General features: G+C 32.7%; 1 protein-coding gene across 10 annotated transcripts in view; it reads left to right on the top strand.

Moving 5' to 3' along the window:
• LOC145277016 (synaptogenesis protein syg-2-like) overlaps window positions 1-15,340 on the top strand; it is an 824,542-nt gene that overhangs the window by 686,677 nt on the left and 122,525 nt on the right. For all 10 annotated transcript variants that reach the window (XR_013868085.1, XR_013868082.1, XR_013868084.1 and 7 more), the window contains exons 12-13: window positions 6,658-6,963; window positions 9,051-9,197. Coding sequence is in view for 6 of the 10 variants with exons in the window: in XM_080128618.1 (XP_079984744.1) it covers window positions 6,658-6,963; window positions 9,051-9,197 (453 nt within the window). In the remaining 4 variants the exon portion in view is untranslated. The remainder of the gene's footprint in view (window positions 1-6,657; window positions 6,964-9,050; window positions 9,198-15,340) is intronic.

Genomic DNA, 15,340 nt, shown 5'->3' with positions numbered 1-15,340 from the left:
ACAAAGAACAAAAAGAAGCATCTACAGAGCAGGTGCTTAGAGTTGGGCAACGAAAAATATCTGAAAGGTGAGAGAATGGCAGAGAATAAAAACAAGTCAGTCGGATAAAAATAGAAGAAAAAAAACAGAATTGGTTATAAAAAAATCAGTTGTCAGTCATATAAAAATAGAAGAAAACCCCCCGTAAAAAAAAAAAAAAAAAAAGAAAAGACACTCAGAATTAGTTATAAAAAAATCCTGAGAAAAAAAATTATAAAAAAGTATTTTATGTCAGTAACTCTAAGAAAAATGAAAGGAAGACCTTGGAAACGTTGGCATCAAATACAAGACTTTGTTTTTGATATACTTGATGAAATACCGAAATTAGAAGGAAGCACTTCAAACAATAGAAGACTACACTAATTCTACTACTAATACTAGTACTTCCGTTTTGAGAGTAATTTCCTCCCTGCAAATATAGAATATGGATTCTCAGTATGATTGACCTCCATTTCTGTTGAGAGACAATATGCTCTGTAATTTTTTTTTGCATGATGAAGAATTTGTAAAAAAGTAAGGGTTGTCCAATCCTCAACCGCACTTTTCTTAGCATGACAATCCTCATTCAGAGTGACAAAGAGAAATTTAACCTGAAGTAACACGGGGGTTAGCAGAGACAGGCTAGTTTAGAGTTTACCTTCAGGAATAATTGGTTTACTAAAGCTTGGGAGTCTACTCTACCCTACTATTTCATTTATAGCTAGCAAAAGAAAGATGGAGTCATACCTTTAGCAAAAGAGAAAGTTATCTGACACCAACTTCAAAATTCAGGGAAACTTGCAATCTTAAATAGTCCCCTATTCAAGTACTAACGAGACTCAATATATACTCAATATAAACCAGTTTCAAATTGATAGTAGGCCCCAACTGGAAATCATACATTTAATTAACATTTAATAAGACTTCATGTCAATGTATTGAATATCACTTAACACTTTATTGAAGGCATTTGATGATGAAATCTTAATTTGAGAATTTCATGGCGTGTGAATTTACTTAATATTTACATTACTCCTAGATTCATTCTGCAAAAGGGTCGGATCGAGGCTACTTTTAAGAGTCGTTCTCGCGTGCGTTGACTGGGGAAGAAAGTTGTGTGCTTGAGTTTTTATAGTGTGTGCAGATCTTTGGCAGTTAATTTTCCTGCTTTCGGAGTTTGTTAAAAGGAACTGTTGATCCACACTCCCCCCAAAACTTGCCAGTTTTTCATCTATTGGTTAAATAGAAACTACCGTTTATGGACTATTTGTTTACACAGTATAACATCAACAAAACAATCTACAAACGAATCATATGCAAATATAGGTAAGGTTTTTTCGTAAACTGACACAACATCATTTGACATGACATAAGCCAATATCCAAGCAACCTATTGAAAACCCATGCATGCTACAGATTCTTTTATGCTGATCCCAACTCAAGCAAGATTGCAGATGAATGCAGCCATAGTTTTAAAACATTCACATATACATGTCCTAATTAGCTATTATTATTATTATTATTGCCTCAACCTTTGGATGTTTTTAGTTGGATTTTCTTTCTTAAAGATCAGGTCAGTTGCTTTGACTAAGCCTTTTGTAAGATTGTAACAGAAACTGTCTTGTCAATCTGATTAAGCGATTTGTGGTGGCTTTTTGTAATGGTCTCAAGCATTCCAATCACAATAAGAATCAACTTGACTTTTTTACATTTCTACAGTCTAACTAATTCCCATTTTAGATCTTGGTATTTATTTATTTTTTCTTGTTCTTTCTCTCACACTCTTGTATCGAAAGGGCAGGCTACGTCAATAATTGAGCAAGTTCTCTTGTTTCTATTTAGTAAAATTATATCAGGTCTGGAGTGTTCAAGGGCCTTATCAGTCTGTATGCACATATCCCAAAGAAGTTTGACATTGTCGTTTTGTGCACCACTTCTGGTTTATGCTCATACCACTTCTCATTGTAATGCATAGAGTTTGCATGTATTCCAGTGTAGGACCTGAGCGATTTTTTATATTCGTGTTGAACTAGCATAGGGCATTCTGATACGATATGCGCTAATGTTTCTTCCCTTTCATTACACATTCTGCATATCGGTGATTCTGCGGGTTTGTCGATGTACTGTTTGATGGACCTAGTGCGAGTGGCTTGTTCCTTGGCTGCCATTAATGTGCTCTCAGTAGATCTTTTAAGATCTCCCCTGACCAACCAATTCCAGCTGTCGTTATCTCTAAATTATTTTTATTATTATCTAGCAGTGTACCATTAGATATTAGGTTGGAGACTGTTTTGGACCTTGTCAGAGAGAGAGAGAGATGGGGGGGATTAATGGTAGATGCACTAGTTCCAGTGATACCGTAAAAAAAACTATTGTTTGCACAAATTATTATTCTTTTCGGTTTATCAGTATATATACATTCATTCAGGGGCCAGTCATTCTTGTCCAAAGAATAAACCACATTCGTTGACTAACAAAGAAAGTTATGTTTGGGTTTTATAGTGTGCATAGATATTTAGATATATAATTTCAGATAAGGGTTAGATATTCTTTTCCAAAGAATAAATCACATTCCTCTTTTAACTTGGCATCGCTAGCAGTCACACATCAGCTTATAATTAATCAAAATGACTGCGTAAAAAATATGAAATTTGTAAAACAGTATTATTAATTAGTAATGTATATATATATATATATATATATATATATATATAGAAAGAGAGAGAGAGAGTCATCCACATACAGTACTGTTTCGCAGTGCGGTTAGACAGGTAACTGCCTCAAGCCAGGATAGAAACCCGACCGCCCAAATGACAGTCATGGCTTCTCACCATTCCGCTATATGGCTGCTGCTGTAAGGGTAATGAATTTAATGATGTTTAACTATATATATATATATCCTACTCTCCCTGCCAGATAACTAAGAATAGATAAATTAAGCAAATAAAAAATCTGAAATACAATAAATTATCTACATAAAGACAACTGAAAAAATCATCTTTAATAATAAGTACTCCTGATGATGATAACGTATCAAAAGCTCTCGAGCAAAAACTGGCCAACACGAAATCACACAGCTACATACTATATAATTTCCCACCAGAGCTCAAAAGAAATGCTCAACAAATATATATATAATCATGTTGATACACCGGATTTTATAAGATCCTTAAAGTTAAGCAGTGCCAGATTGGTGATCGTTTGAGAATATTAGGCACTGTATGTAGAAAGATGTTGACATCACCCTGCAATGACTCCAAAAACCTACCACGGTAATCTCTGCTGCCGAGGCTATACAAGCGCCTGGGGACCTCTTATGCCTTTGATATTCCTATAAAACTTACTCCTTTGGAGGAAACCTATTAGACCCACAGGGGGAGAATCTCTACAGTATGGGTATCTCAAAATATAAAAAGGACATTTTGTTTGAAAAACTTGAGGGCAAAATTAGAAGAAAAAAAAATCAAATAAGCATGAAATTTTAGAAAGGAGAGAAGAAATCTTTTGAGAATAATTAAAAAAAAAAAAGAAAAGAAAAAGAAAACGTACAAAACAAAAATAATGAAAAAAAAAAATTCAGAGACTGTTCAGAAATCAATAATGATTCTAATTGATTTTTACTGTTTTTCCAAACATAGCCTCAACTATTTCCGACTACAATAGAAAGATTTTCTTAATTTTATTTTCAAGGTAGACATTTTATTAATAATTATAAAATCTATAAAAAAATTATCTAGAAATATGTTTAGGTTTGCGATAAACAAAGTCAAACTCGTTCGTCTTTGATATTTTTTTTTAACTTGGAGATCATTTTGCTTCTATTTACATTGCAATATGAAATCAGTGCAATTACACTCATAGATAATAAGTACTTGTCAGCTGTTTAGAAAAATTTGGAAAACAGACAATTACTTATTAATTTTTATTTTATATATATACCAATCGGTACGGACCCAACTATGGAAGATCAGATAATAAATAAACGTAGATTTATAAGATCAAAGAATCCAACCTTGATCGCCCTTCGGAGCCCGTGGCGCAGTTGATAGAGATGTTGAATCTCTACGGTTCCGGATGAACATTGTCTGAAGATAGCGGTTTCAATCCCACCCAAAGCGTGCCAGAGGTTAATTCGTCAAAAATGTGGTGAGACGACAACAACTACGGATGGCAGTGATGGCTGAGAATGCAGTTAGGAGATTCGAAGTTCCTATCCGTCGCGGTTACCACCTGACGAAGGCCAGAGGAAGTTGGCCGAAACGTTGTGAACCAATAAAAAGATCCAAAAACAACAACTAATAAAGATGAGACTAATAGTCCGAAATAAAAATAAAAATTAATATATAATGCTCATCTCAAAAAAAAAAAATGAATTCCAATTAAGGAATAATATATATAGAGATATAGACAATTACTTGTCCCACTGACTAAAATAAAAGAAGACAAAGGAACTATGTACAGGATGGAACAATAAAAGTGTCACCCTAAAGAAAACAATACTACAGCTTTATTTTAAAAATTTATTGAAAAAATCAATTCAGTTAATTTGATTATGTAGTAGAGCTGACATCGATTCAATGTAGCCGCCTTCAGCCTTAATCATCACCTTGATACAGATCCATAATAAGGAGTATGCCTTTTCCACAAGTGCCAGCAGAATCTCAGTGAATACTCGGCCGATGGTGTCGATCAGCTGACTTTGATGTTATGGGAGGTCATGTTGGTGATGTTCTCGACATATGACCAAACAAAATAGTTCAACGGGTTCAGATCGGAGGTGGGGGGGGGCAGTGAGAGAAGGTTACAAAGTCGTAGTACTCCTTCTGAAGCCAAGGCTGGGCCTCTTTGGATTTGTGAGCCAGCACGAGTCTTGTTGCTAAACCCAGGGTCTGCCAGCGGCCACCTGATTGCATCAGGGAATCACTACACTCTTCAGCACAATCAGGTATTTTGGTATTGACTTTCAAGCAGACTTCGAATGTTGCTGCTTGGCATAAAGGTTGGTAATGTGGGTTATATTTAGTTTAGTTTTATGTAAAGTGATAAAAGAGGGTGAAAGCCTATGAAAATTCAGATACCTTCGATTTCAGGGTTGTTTTTCAGTATTTTAAAGGGTTTCTAGTGGCATTACTCCCATTTGAAATTTAAAAATATTTGAATTTGTACGGATTTCTAAATCAATGAAAATCTAAATGTTCATTAATAAACAAAACTAAGCAAGATTACCTGAACCTTAATTTCTTTTAATACTAACATTTTTAGATGAAGTAACCTAATACTTCCTATTTTAGTTTTAACCTGCTCATTAAAGTGTGTAGAAAATGTATAATTTTTTTCTTATTTCTATCAATATTCGTTTCATGTGGAATTTTTTATCAAACCTAATTTCAATTCAAATTTTCTTACATTAATCTGAGTTTTAGGGCAGGCTTAATTAGAGTAATTCATGTATACCATACTCTCCACTTAACTGTAATGGTAACGAGATGGATTGGCTTTTGTTTAACAAATTAAATTAGCATTCTTCTTCAAATACAGTTTGGTTTAGTTGTTTCCCGGCATATCATAAGATTTTGGGTTATTTAATGTCAAATCTAGTAATTTTGGACAAAATTTTCAAGATTCACGTTGTTTATATTGCCATTTATGAAATTTGGTTTGGTTATTTCACAACATATTAACCCTTTTCCGAGTCAATTATTTTGTTAAGAGTTTTTATACATTTATATTCAGTTAGGTTGTTTTGTAGAGAAAAATTGGTTTAGTTTTTGGGTTTGGAGAATATGGTGAGGAATTAAAAAAATATCGATATCTTTAGACAGCATGATCTGGTAACACTAGTACTCCAAGATATGTGAGCTTTGAGATACGGTTTATCTAAATATCGAAATCAATAAAATTTATTGACCATTACTGGTATATGTATTTCTCATGCCACTGTAAATTTGATCATGACTTATTTAATTAACAAATGTTCTCTTCATCGAATATTTATATTCGATATATTTACAATCAACAATCCAATAGCATAAAATAACACAATATACTTTTTAATTATGAAATAAATTGTCGGGAGCGATTTTCATTTTAAAAATGCTTTTTAATTTCTATTTAATCCTTCTTGCTTGGGGCATATTGTTGCTGTCAAGATAGTCCTCAACTTTGATGTTCTCAAAATCGTCAGGTTTTTAAGACTTTAAAAGCAATTGTTTTGATTTTCATAATCTTCTAAATTGTTATTCCATATCAATGTGTAAAATGATTTCTTTCATTACTCCAATACATGACAATACTTTTTGTGGACCCTCGACGTACATACCCTCAGACTAATCCATCAAGCAACAAAATCTCACCCCCTCACTGTTGAGGTCCCTGGATGCCGGAAAACCTTCTACTCTAATAGATTCTTCCCTCGGACTGCTACACTTTGGAATTCCCTCCCTGTTTCCTGTTTCCCTTACAGTACTAACATGCAGAAGCTTAAATGTAATGTGAACAGACATTTTACGGTTCCACTCCCCACAATCTGCTGTAGACATGATCCTTGGTGTAAATAAAAAAAGTATAATTATAATATATACATATGTGTGTTTTTGTCTTAATCTTTCAATAATACTTACTTATTACTTTGTATTGCAGGTCCTCCATTGGAACCCTCTGATTTTACTGTAGTGAACATAACTCATACAACAATAACTGTGAAATGGACGCCATCCTTCAACGGTGGCTTTGACCAAGTATTTTATTTGTCGCATTGTCCCATCAATCAAGAGGAACAGTGGACAGAAACAATCTATGCAGACCCTGGCAATGACAATGACATATTTGTAACCATTGGCAACTTGAAACGAGGTGCTCAGTATGCATTTACGTTACACACGGAAAACAGTAGACCAAGCCACAGAAATCGAAGCCAGACTTTGAAATTAATGACTAAAACAGAAGGTGAGTGCTTACATCGTTCAGATATGCAATGCGTTGCAGTAAAATCCGATACTTGACAAAAAGGAAAGCGAAATCTGCAACAAAAACAAAAAGGTGTATATGTAGTAAGTAGACATTTTATCAAGCAACAGTTAGAATTAGTCATGGGACGATTCTAACGTTTTTCTCAAATTTCAATACAATTCCCGATTTTGTTCTATATTCCCTCATTCTGATACAGTTACCAATTCTGATTCGAAAATCGCTTAAAAAATTAGAAAGTGGTTGTCGATGAGGACTTGTCAACTTATAAGTTTAGATTCAATTTTTTTTTGAATTTTACAAGCTTAATATTTTCCCTTTATTTATATCAAAGATTTTGATAAACCCATTTTAAGATTTGTATTTCATTTGTGCCAACAGTATGAAATTAAGTTTTAAACAACAAAAAAAAAAAAAACCTAAGTAAAAGAATCGTTTTTGGAATCAGCATCTAGTGGAGACCACCATTTCAAGGAAGGCACAAAAAGATTCACACACTTCGTCATCAGTGTCTTTCTTTAGTGTAGCGAACATCTCTATGATGGTAGCCCTCAGATGTTGTGGCATGTTGGTTAATCTTGGTCTTGATCACGTCTCAAAAAAAAAATAGTCAAGAAGATTGCAGTTGAGTGAAGGTGGCCATAAATCTGATAATTAATGACAAGGAACATTGTTGAGCAACAACGCCTGGGTCATCTTGGCCTTGTGTGCAGAAATGGAGTTCTTCTGGAAGATATAAGAATGTTTGGCAGCGAGGTTGTTCATCTCGGGCTTCACCACGTTCCTCAGCAACTGGTCTTTCATTTACATTTTGTCATATGCATATTTTTTTTTTTTATCTGTGACAGGAAATGGATTTTTAAAAAAATGACGAAATTCTATTTTTTCTGTATGAAATCGAAGAATTAAACTTCAACCACCTTTTTAAAAAGTCAACATCTAAAATCCTCGACTGCTAATAATCAATATTAAAAGTATTGTTTATTGGAAACCCACAAAAGCAAGTGACTATGTGATTGAAATTACTTTAAGTTAATATCAGGTGAACATTTAGAACGTGGGCGTGAGCATGATGTCATAGAATGGAATGCATATATATGCATCAAGATTGAAGGAAAAAAGAGAGAAGAAAAAGGAAAAAGACACATAGCGATTTGGAAGGTACGCTTGACAATAATGCGAGTCTTTCTCGTACCCCATTTGAAAGCGAGCCAGCCGATTTGTAGATTTTAGAGAAAATTACTGCAACACAACAGCTGATTGTAGTTAAAGGACAAAGAAAGAGAGAACATATTGTGTCGTGTTGTAAATACGTGTCAGTTACTTGCATGTGACAACGAATGAAATAAATAACTTTTTTCTTTCACCTAAAAGTTTGTTTAAAGTTGTATATTTTGTGAGTCTTTAAATACGTTCGGTCCATTTGAAAAGTAATAACAATATTACATTCATCCAGTTAATAAACCAATCTCCGACTCCACAAAGCGATTAGCCAATCAGCTGTCAGAAGGTACAAGTTTTAATAAAAGTATTAAATTCGTTAAATAGAGAAAAAAATGTTTAGATTGAAAATGACTTTTAACATACTATTTCAATGTGAAGACCCTCTTTCCCCATGTTAAAAATGACCGTTTAAATAGAAAGCCATTCTTAACATGGGGAAGTGAGGGACGCTGCATTTTGAATTAATCATCTGGCAGTCTTTGTTTTGACATCTTCTAGCTGCATGCATAATCTGCCAGAAGATGCTCACACAAAGTTGCTAGAGATTGGATCATAAACTGGATTATGCTATGGTACAATTTCCCTTTATTTATTCACATTTTTTAAAAAGAAAAATGAAGTTCGAAACCATTCATTAAATAAATTAACATCTAAATCAAAAACAAAGGTAAATACAACAATTTATGAGAAATTCCATGTCACATTTCAGGTGAGGAATTTTGTTATACAATATATGGGCATCCATTAACATAAAACCAAACATCCAAATAATCAGTTTAACAAATTCCCATAGAAAAGCATAATATATGTTTTCAATATTATTTTTCTTTTCATTTTACCAGAAATCCAGACAGTAAGAATATCTCCCTCTACTTATGGAATGGGATCTGCTTTGGGATTTGTTATTGGTGGAATGATAGCAGCTGCTCTAGTGATTGCGGGATGTTTCCTGGTTGGACGAAACTCAAACAATGGTTCAGAACGCAATGGTGAGTAGCATCTTATATATTCATCACTTGTAATGTTCCTATATCTTACGAGAAATAACGTTGAATGCTGTTAGAATACATGACGTCAACTGACAAATATCAAAGGATGACTGCACAAAGCAGCTCTGTTCTACTTGCCTGTTTACAGTTTGTTTCTGCTCTTTTAATAACGTCCCCGATTTGATTTTGTTATCTAAAACAGTAGAGATACTTTGACTTTATGTAAAGCAACATGAAATAAACAGCAATTAAAAATAATTCTCATTTTTTTACGCTTGTTTTCATAAAACGACACAGAAAAAAAATACAATTAATGCGGATTATGAAATTATGAAGTCATGCATGCGAATATGTAAAATTAGTAACATGGGGATAAGCTACTTCTGCAACCTCTCTTACAGATGTGATGTTGCTAGTCTCAGTCTCTTTTATAAATACTATTATGGCATGTGCTCTTCAGAATTGTCTGATCTATTTCTTAATTTGTTCCAGCTCGTTTGTATTCATTGATCTAGTAGTCTTCATTTCGCTGTTTTGATATCTCATTGTTATACAACTTCTTATTCCAAGAAAGAAGGCTTGTGCAACTATTTCTGCTCAATGTTTTTTCTCCTACCTATAGCCTTGACTTTTTGAAGACCAATAAGTATCTCCTACCTTTGCGAGAATCATTTTTCGTTCGTGTTAGCTCCTAACATCAAGTAGCTTCATGCCTTGTCTGGAGCGATTACCAAAAAACATTCTAACAAAAAAAAATTTGCATCTATTATTTATCAAATATAAAAATCAAATAAAAATGATATAATAATGCACTACAGCATTTTCTTTTTTACATAGGAATCACTACTTATCAAGGCAAAGAGGCCACTCGAGGATAAGGGTTAAGAGATTACATTAGTCAATTGGACAATATAGTAATCGTTAGCAATGGAAATTCGATAAATTTGTTAACTTAAGTAGAACGGCTCATCAAGAATTTGTTTACATTGGACTTGAAGACAACCATATTGTAATTAGCTGGAAAGCAGGCAAATAGAAGACAGTTCCACAGGCGTGCAGTTCTAAGAAAGAAACTTTGTTCATGGAATCTACGTTTAGGTTTAGGCACAGATAACGAGTGGGGGGAATTATTGATAGTGTTTTCAGCTAGACGAGTGTTTCTCGTGAATGTTTGGTGAGGGGAGACCATAGATTGGAGCTCAGACGAGCACTTGCCATGAAAATAACGATAAAGAAAAGACAGGCTTGCAACATTTCTTCTGTGAGAAAGAGGTTGGAGAGAAGAGAAAAGGACATCTGCAAGGCTACAAAGTTTATTTTGAACTATCAAGGCAGTATAAGTCCTTTCTAACAGCTCCTGCCCAGATGTGGCAACAGTACTCCATCCTTGTACGTACCTGGCTCTTATATAAATAGAAAATTGCATCAGCAGTGAGATATCGACTGGATCGATAGAAGGATCCCACCATTTTTCCAGCGACCTTGGCAACGGATTTGATGTATGTGTTCCATTTCAGATCAGCAGTAAAGGTCAAGCCCTGAAGCTTATCAAAACATGAAGCCTCCCATTTCAATTTTATGCCATTTATTTCAATTTAATGTTCGTATGGACTTCATCCCTCTCCAAACTTTTTAAAATGAAGTGATCAATCTAATGTCGCTAAAGAAAACAATTCCAAAATTTAATTATCTTATTCTGTCGATTAAGACAATGAAATTTTAAATAGATACATCTAAAACATTGGCATTTGTTTTATTGAATTAAATATTGAGCTGACAAATATTTTTACGACAAGACAATATTTGTTATTAAAAACAATTAAATTTCTACAATTTTAAACAAATAAGAGACAAATTCGTTTTAATTATTTAAAGTATATTTAGTTGATAATGACAACTATTTTTATAGAAGAAATAGACACTTGTTCTTAATAATATTAACGTTAACAGATATTTTAAAAGGAATTTTATTTTTAACACTAACAGTAAAATATACATACTAGGTAGAACAAGGAAATTGTCGCCCTAAAGAAAACACTAATTTATTATTATTTATTAAAACAATCAATTCAGGTAACTTGATTATGTAATAGAGCTTACATCTATTCAATGTAGCCACCTTCAGCCTCGATCACCACCTCGATACGGGTCCAGAACTGAGAGTATGCCTTTTCCACAGGCACTATTGAGAGTTTGGCTAATATTCAGCAGATGACGCTGATCAGGCTGGCTTTGGTGTTGTGGAAGTAGTCAAGCGGGTTCAGGTTGAGGGCTAGTGAGAGAAGGGTACATGTCGTAGCACTCCTTAAGCCAAGCCTGGGTCTCTTTGGACTTGTGGGCCGGCGTTGAGTCCTGCTGCCACACCCAGGATCTGCTAGCAGCCACTTAATTGCATCAGGAGATCACCCCACTCTTCAGCATATCCAGGTACACTTTGGTGTTGACTTAAGCCAACTTGAAAGAGGTGAGGTGGCATCACTAAAGACAGGTGATTGACTAATAAATCGAATATGTTCACTGTTTGTATTTGTTTATTTTCTTGTCCGTTATTGTTGACTGTCTATAATGTAGAAAGTTCATAGTTTACACAGACTTTCTGTTAAACTCTTTCTGTAAATCAGTATTGCAACATCTTAACTTTCCAGTTGATAAGACAATTACGATTCAGACTATACTAGTAAAATAAATATTACAGAGAAATATTGTCAACTTAACATTCTTTAAATATGTTGAATAGTATTTGTAAAAGTAATAAACTACTTAGCTAATTGAAACATTATTCAGTAACAATACATTTAGTAATTTGTTGAGCCAATGTGAGTTAAATTATTAGTTTATTTTGTATTTCAACTACTATTCAACATATTGAAAGAATGTTAAGTTTTATTAAAAGTATGCTTCAGAAGTGCGCGTCATGATTCTGGGGCCATAACTGCCACTAATCGTTGCCTACGATGTTTTAGACGTAACTGTATTTGTTTGGATAGGTCCATTAATTCATAAAATAGCTATATCAGCTTACCTTATAACACACACACACTATATATATATATATATATATATATATATATATATATATATATATATAAATTATAGACAAAATAAAATAAATATAGGTGGATATCAATTTATTTGTCAGTTCAATAAGGAAATCACGACAGTGGGAATAGGGGTTATAAATGTTTTTTACACCTAGACATTTCAAAGACTTATGCTTCTTATCAGAAGAGAAGGATGCAAGGTTACAGATATAGGAAAATGTGACATCTAGCTTAGGATACTTTAGGATTGAAATGTAAAATAAAACATTAAAATAAGCATAAAAATATATTTTAAAAATTTACTATTTTTCCATTATTGAAATGACAAATAAATTCATATACACCTATATTAAATTTGTCTATGATTTCTTCATATATTTATGCTCTACGCCCATATATTGCTTTCTTATATCTTGATATCTATTATTTTTTGTTTAATCCCATTTGATATATATATCTATACTCCTATAAAGGTGGTGTTTTTTGTGTATTGATATTCATATTAAAAACCCTTTTTTCTATTTATTTAAAAAGAAAATACAACTTTGTTATATATGGATCGTAGAATTGCATTCACTGGCAAAAGATCTAGCTAATTTGCATATTCTTTTAAATATTCATTTTAATTAATTCCCTATTAGTTTTTCGGTTTTTCTAATTGGATAATCATCTTTAGTAAACTATTATGTGTAATGCAGATATTCTACATGATTTATACTTGCATAATATTTGCATCAAAAGTTTATATAATAGTAAACACAAAACTTTGTGTACGTATATATTTTTGTTTAAAAAATTTTGCCTACCGAACTCCTGTCAGTTTTTAGTCTCATGACGTGAAATTTCATATCTAAGGTATTTGAACCCATGCAAAACTTTATATTTGGGTTTTAGCTCGGGTAAATCAGTACAAAAGTATGAAAATTAAAAAAAAAAAAAATGAAATTTGATAGGTGACGGTCGAATGCCGGCATTACGAATATGCATGCATAACGTAGTAGCTATTAGTTCCCGTTTTAATTTTTAGCCTTGCAAGCATATCATTAATGGCAAAGGCAAAAATGAATTGTAAGTTAAACCGTTTGAGTTTCCATTCTCGGTCGCGGCACATGAGTCATTTTTTTAAAACTATTTTAATCATTACTATATATTGGGTCCAATATAATAATAAATACGAAATCTGTATTAATCAAAACATCATATTTAAGTGTATTTTATGACCGGGCAATGCCAGGCGTCCTGCTAGTATACACACACATATATATGCAGGGCTCTATGGACAAATTTATCTTAAGTCGACCTTTGACAACTAAATATTTTCGTTTACTAGCCAAATAGAAAAGTTACTAGCCGAACCCACATGATTTTTTGGAATATGATATCTTCGTTCTGTGACGATTGTGTACATAATAAAGTTTTTATTTGTATTTTTTTAATAAGTGTAATTCTAAATATGCAAAAAATTTTATGTTGATACTTGAAGGTATAAATATTCTAATTTCTTCAGATATTTTTTTTAAACAGCCTTCGTTAAAAAAAATAAAGTATTGTTCTCTTAAACTTTTCTTGTTTAAATAATTTAACTTTGTTCGTTTTATTAAAAAAAAAAGTTGAAAAGATATTTTTCACTAAGTAGTGAGTTTTGGAAGATTGTCAGTGAAAGAAATGCAATCGTCAAAAGATGAGCGTTTCATTATTTCTAGTCGCCACTTTGAAAAATTCACTCGCAAATGCGACTGTTTCACTTGCAATGTAGAGCCATATATATAAGCGAAATAAGTCACAGATTAAAGGTCAAGTGAAATATCCTGTTAGATATTACATTGAGTTAATACTTTCAGGGTGATCCTAGCCAAAAAGGTAAAGCTCAATATTAAAAAATAGAGCAATATATAAGTTTAGTGGTTAAAGTTAAATTCTGAAAATCCAAATACAAACACATATATTCGAGTTAAGAATTTATTGTTTGGCACAAGGAATATATAGAGGGGGAGTTATCTTAATTTCCTTAATCCATGGATTTTCAATACTGGCTCACATTTTGCTAACCGCATTTCATTTCCTCTGATTGAAAATCCATGGATTAAGGAAAATAACATAACTCCCCTCTATATATTCCTTGTGCCAAACAAATTCTTAACTCCAATATATGTGTTTATAGTTTGATTTTCAGAATTTAACTTTAACCACTAAACCTATATATATATACACACACACACACTTTTAAGATAATATATTATGTGTCTATATATGGTATTTACTTCAACAGTACTATATATACGAGTAAGGCTTAGTAATTATATAATATATTTACGGTAAGTAAGCTATGTTTCATTTCTTTGAAGAAATTTATTGGGCCAACTGTATGTACATGTATCTATGTTCAGAAACCTTTAACGGTTATATATTTGATTAGCTTAATATATATATATATGGATGGATGTATATGCCTATAAACATAATAAAATTACACGACATATAAAATGAAATGCCATAGAGACAAAATATGTAAAAAGGGCAAGAGGGAAAATAAATAACTATAGGAATAAATCATGAAAAACGAAACTTTTACCGGTTTCATTCAGATCAACAAAGGTCTTCAGAAAAACGTGAAGATTTTAAATTTATTGAAATAACAACAAAAACACAGGAAAAAGAAGACAGAGATATTTTGAGCATGTGCCTAACTAATTGAAAAATAAAAAGAATTATGCAGTATGTGCGATATCTATACATGGGGGGGGGGAGTTAGAAAACAAAAGTATCAATTATCCCCAACAGTGATGCCAATGCAGTCAACATTCATTATATTCTGTATATTATCCATTTTACATTTTATATACTAAGTTTTTTCCAAGGCATCTTAATAAAAAAATCCAAAACCTTGCACTTCAACACATTCGCAATATTTAGCGTTATTTTCATTCATCATATCGGATGAATCTAAAATTTCTTTAGTTAGCATTAGTTTCCCCCGATGTTTTTCTAATCAGAATACTTGCTAAGACATCAGGTACTTACTGGAAAGACAACATGAAGGTTGTCAACATCCTAAGTGAAAGTGATTTTTGTGCAACGAACTGGATTCGAACTTGGTACATC

Source organism: Euprymna scolopes, chromosome 5 (genome assembly GCF_053919585.1).
Source record: "Euprymna scolopes isolate OS-2025 chromosome 5, ASM5391958v1, whole genome shotgun sequence".
Lineage (NCBI taxonomy): Eukaryota > Metazoa > Mollusca > Cephalopoda > Sepiida > Sepiolidae > Euprymna > Euprymna scolopes.
The sequence above is the reverse complement of the archived record's forward strand: the minus strand, read 5'-3'. Positions and strand labels throughout refer to the sequence as shown.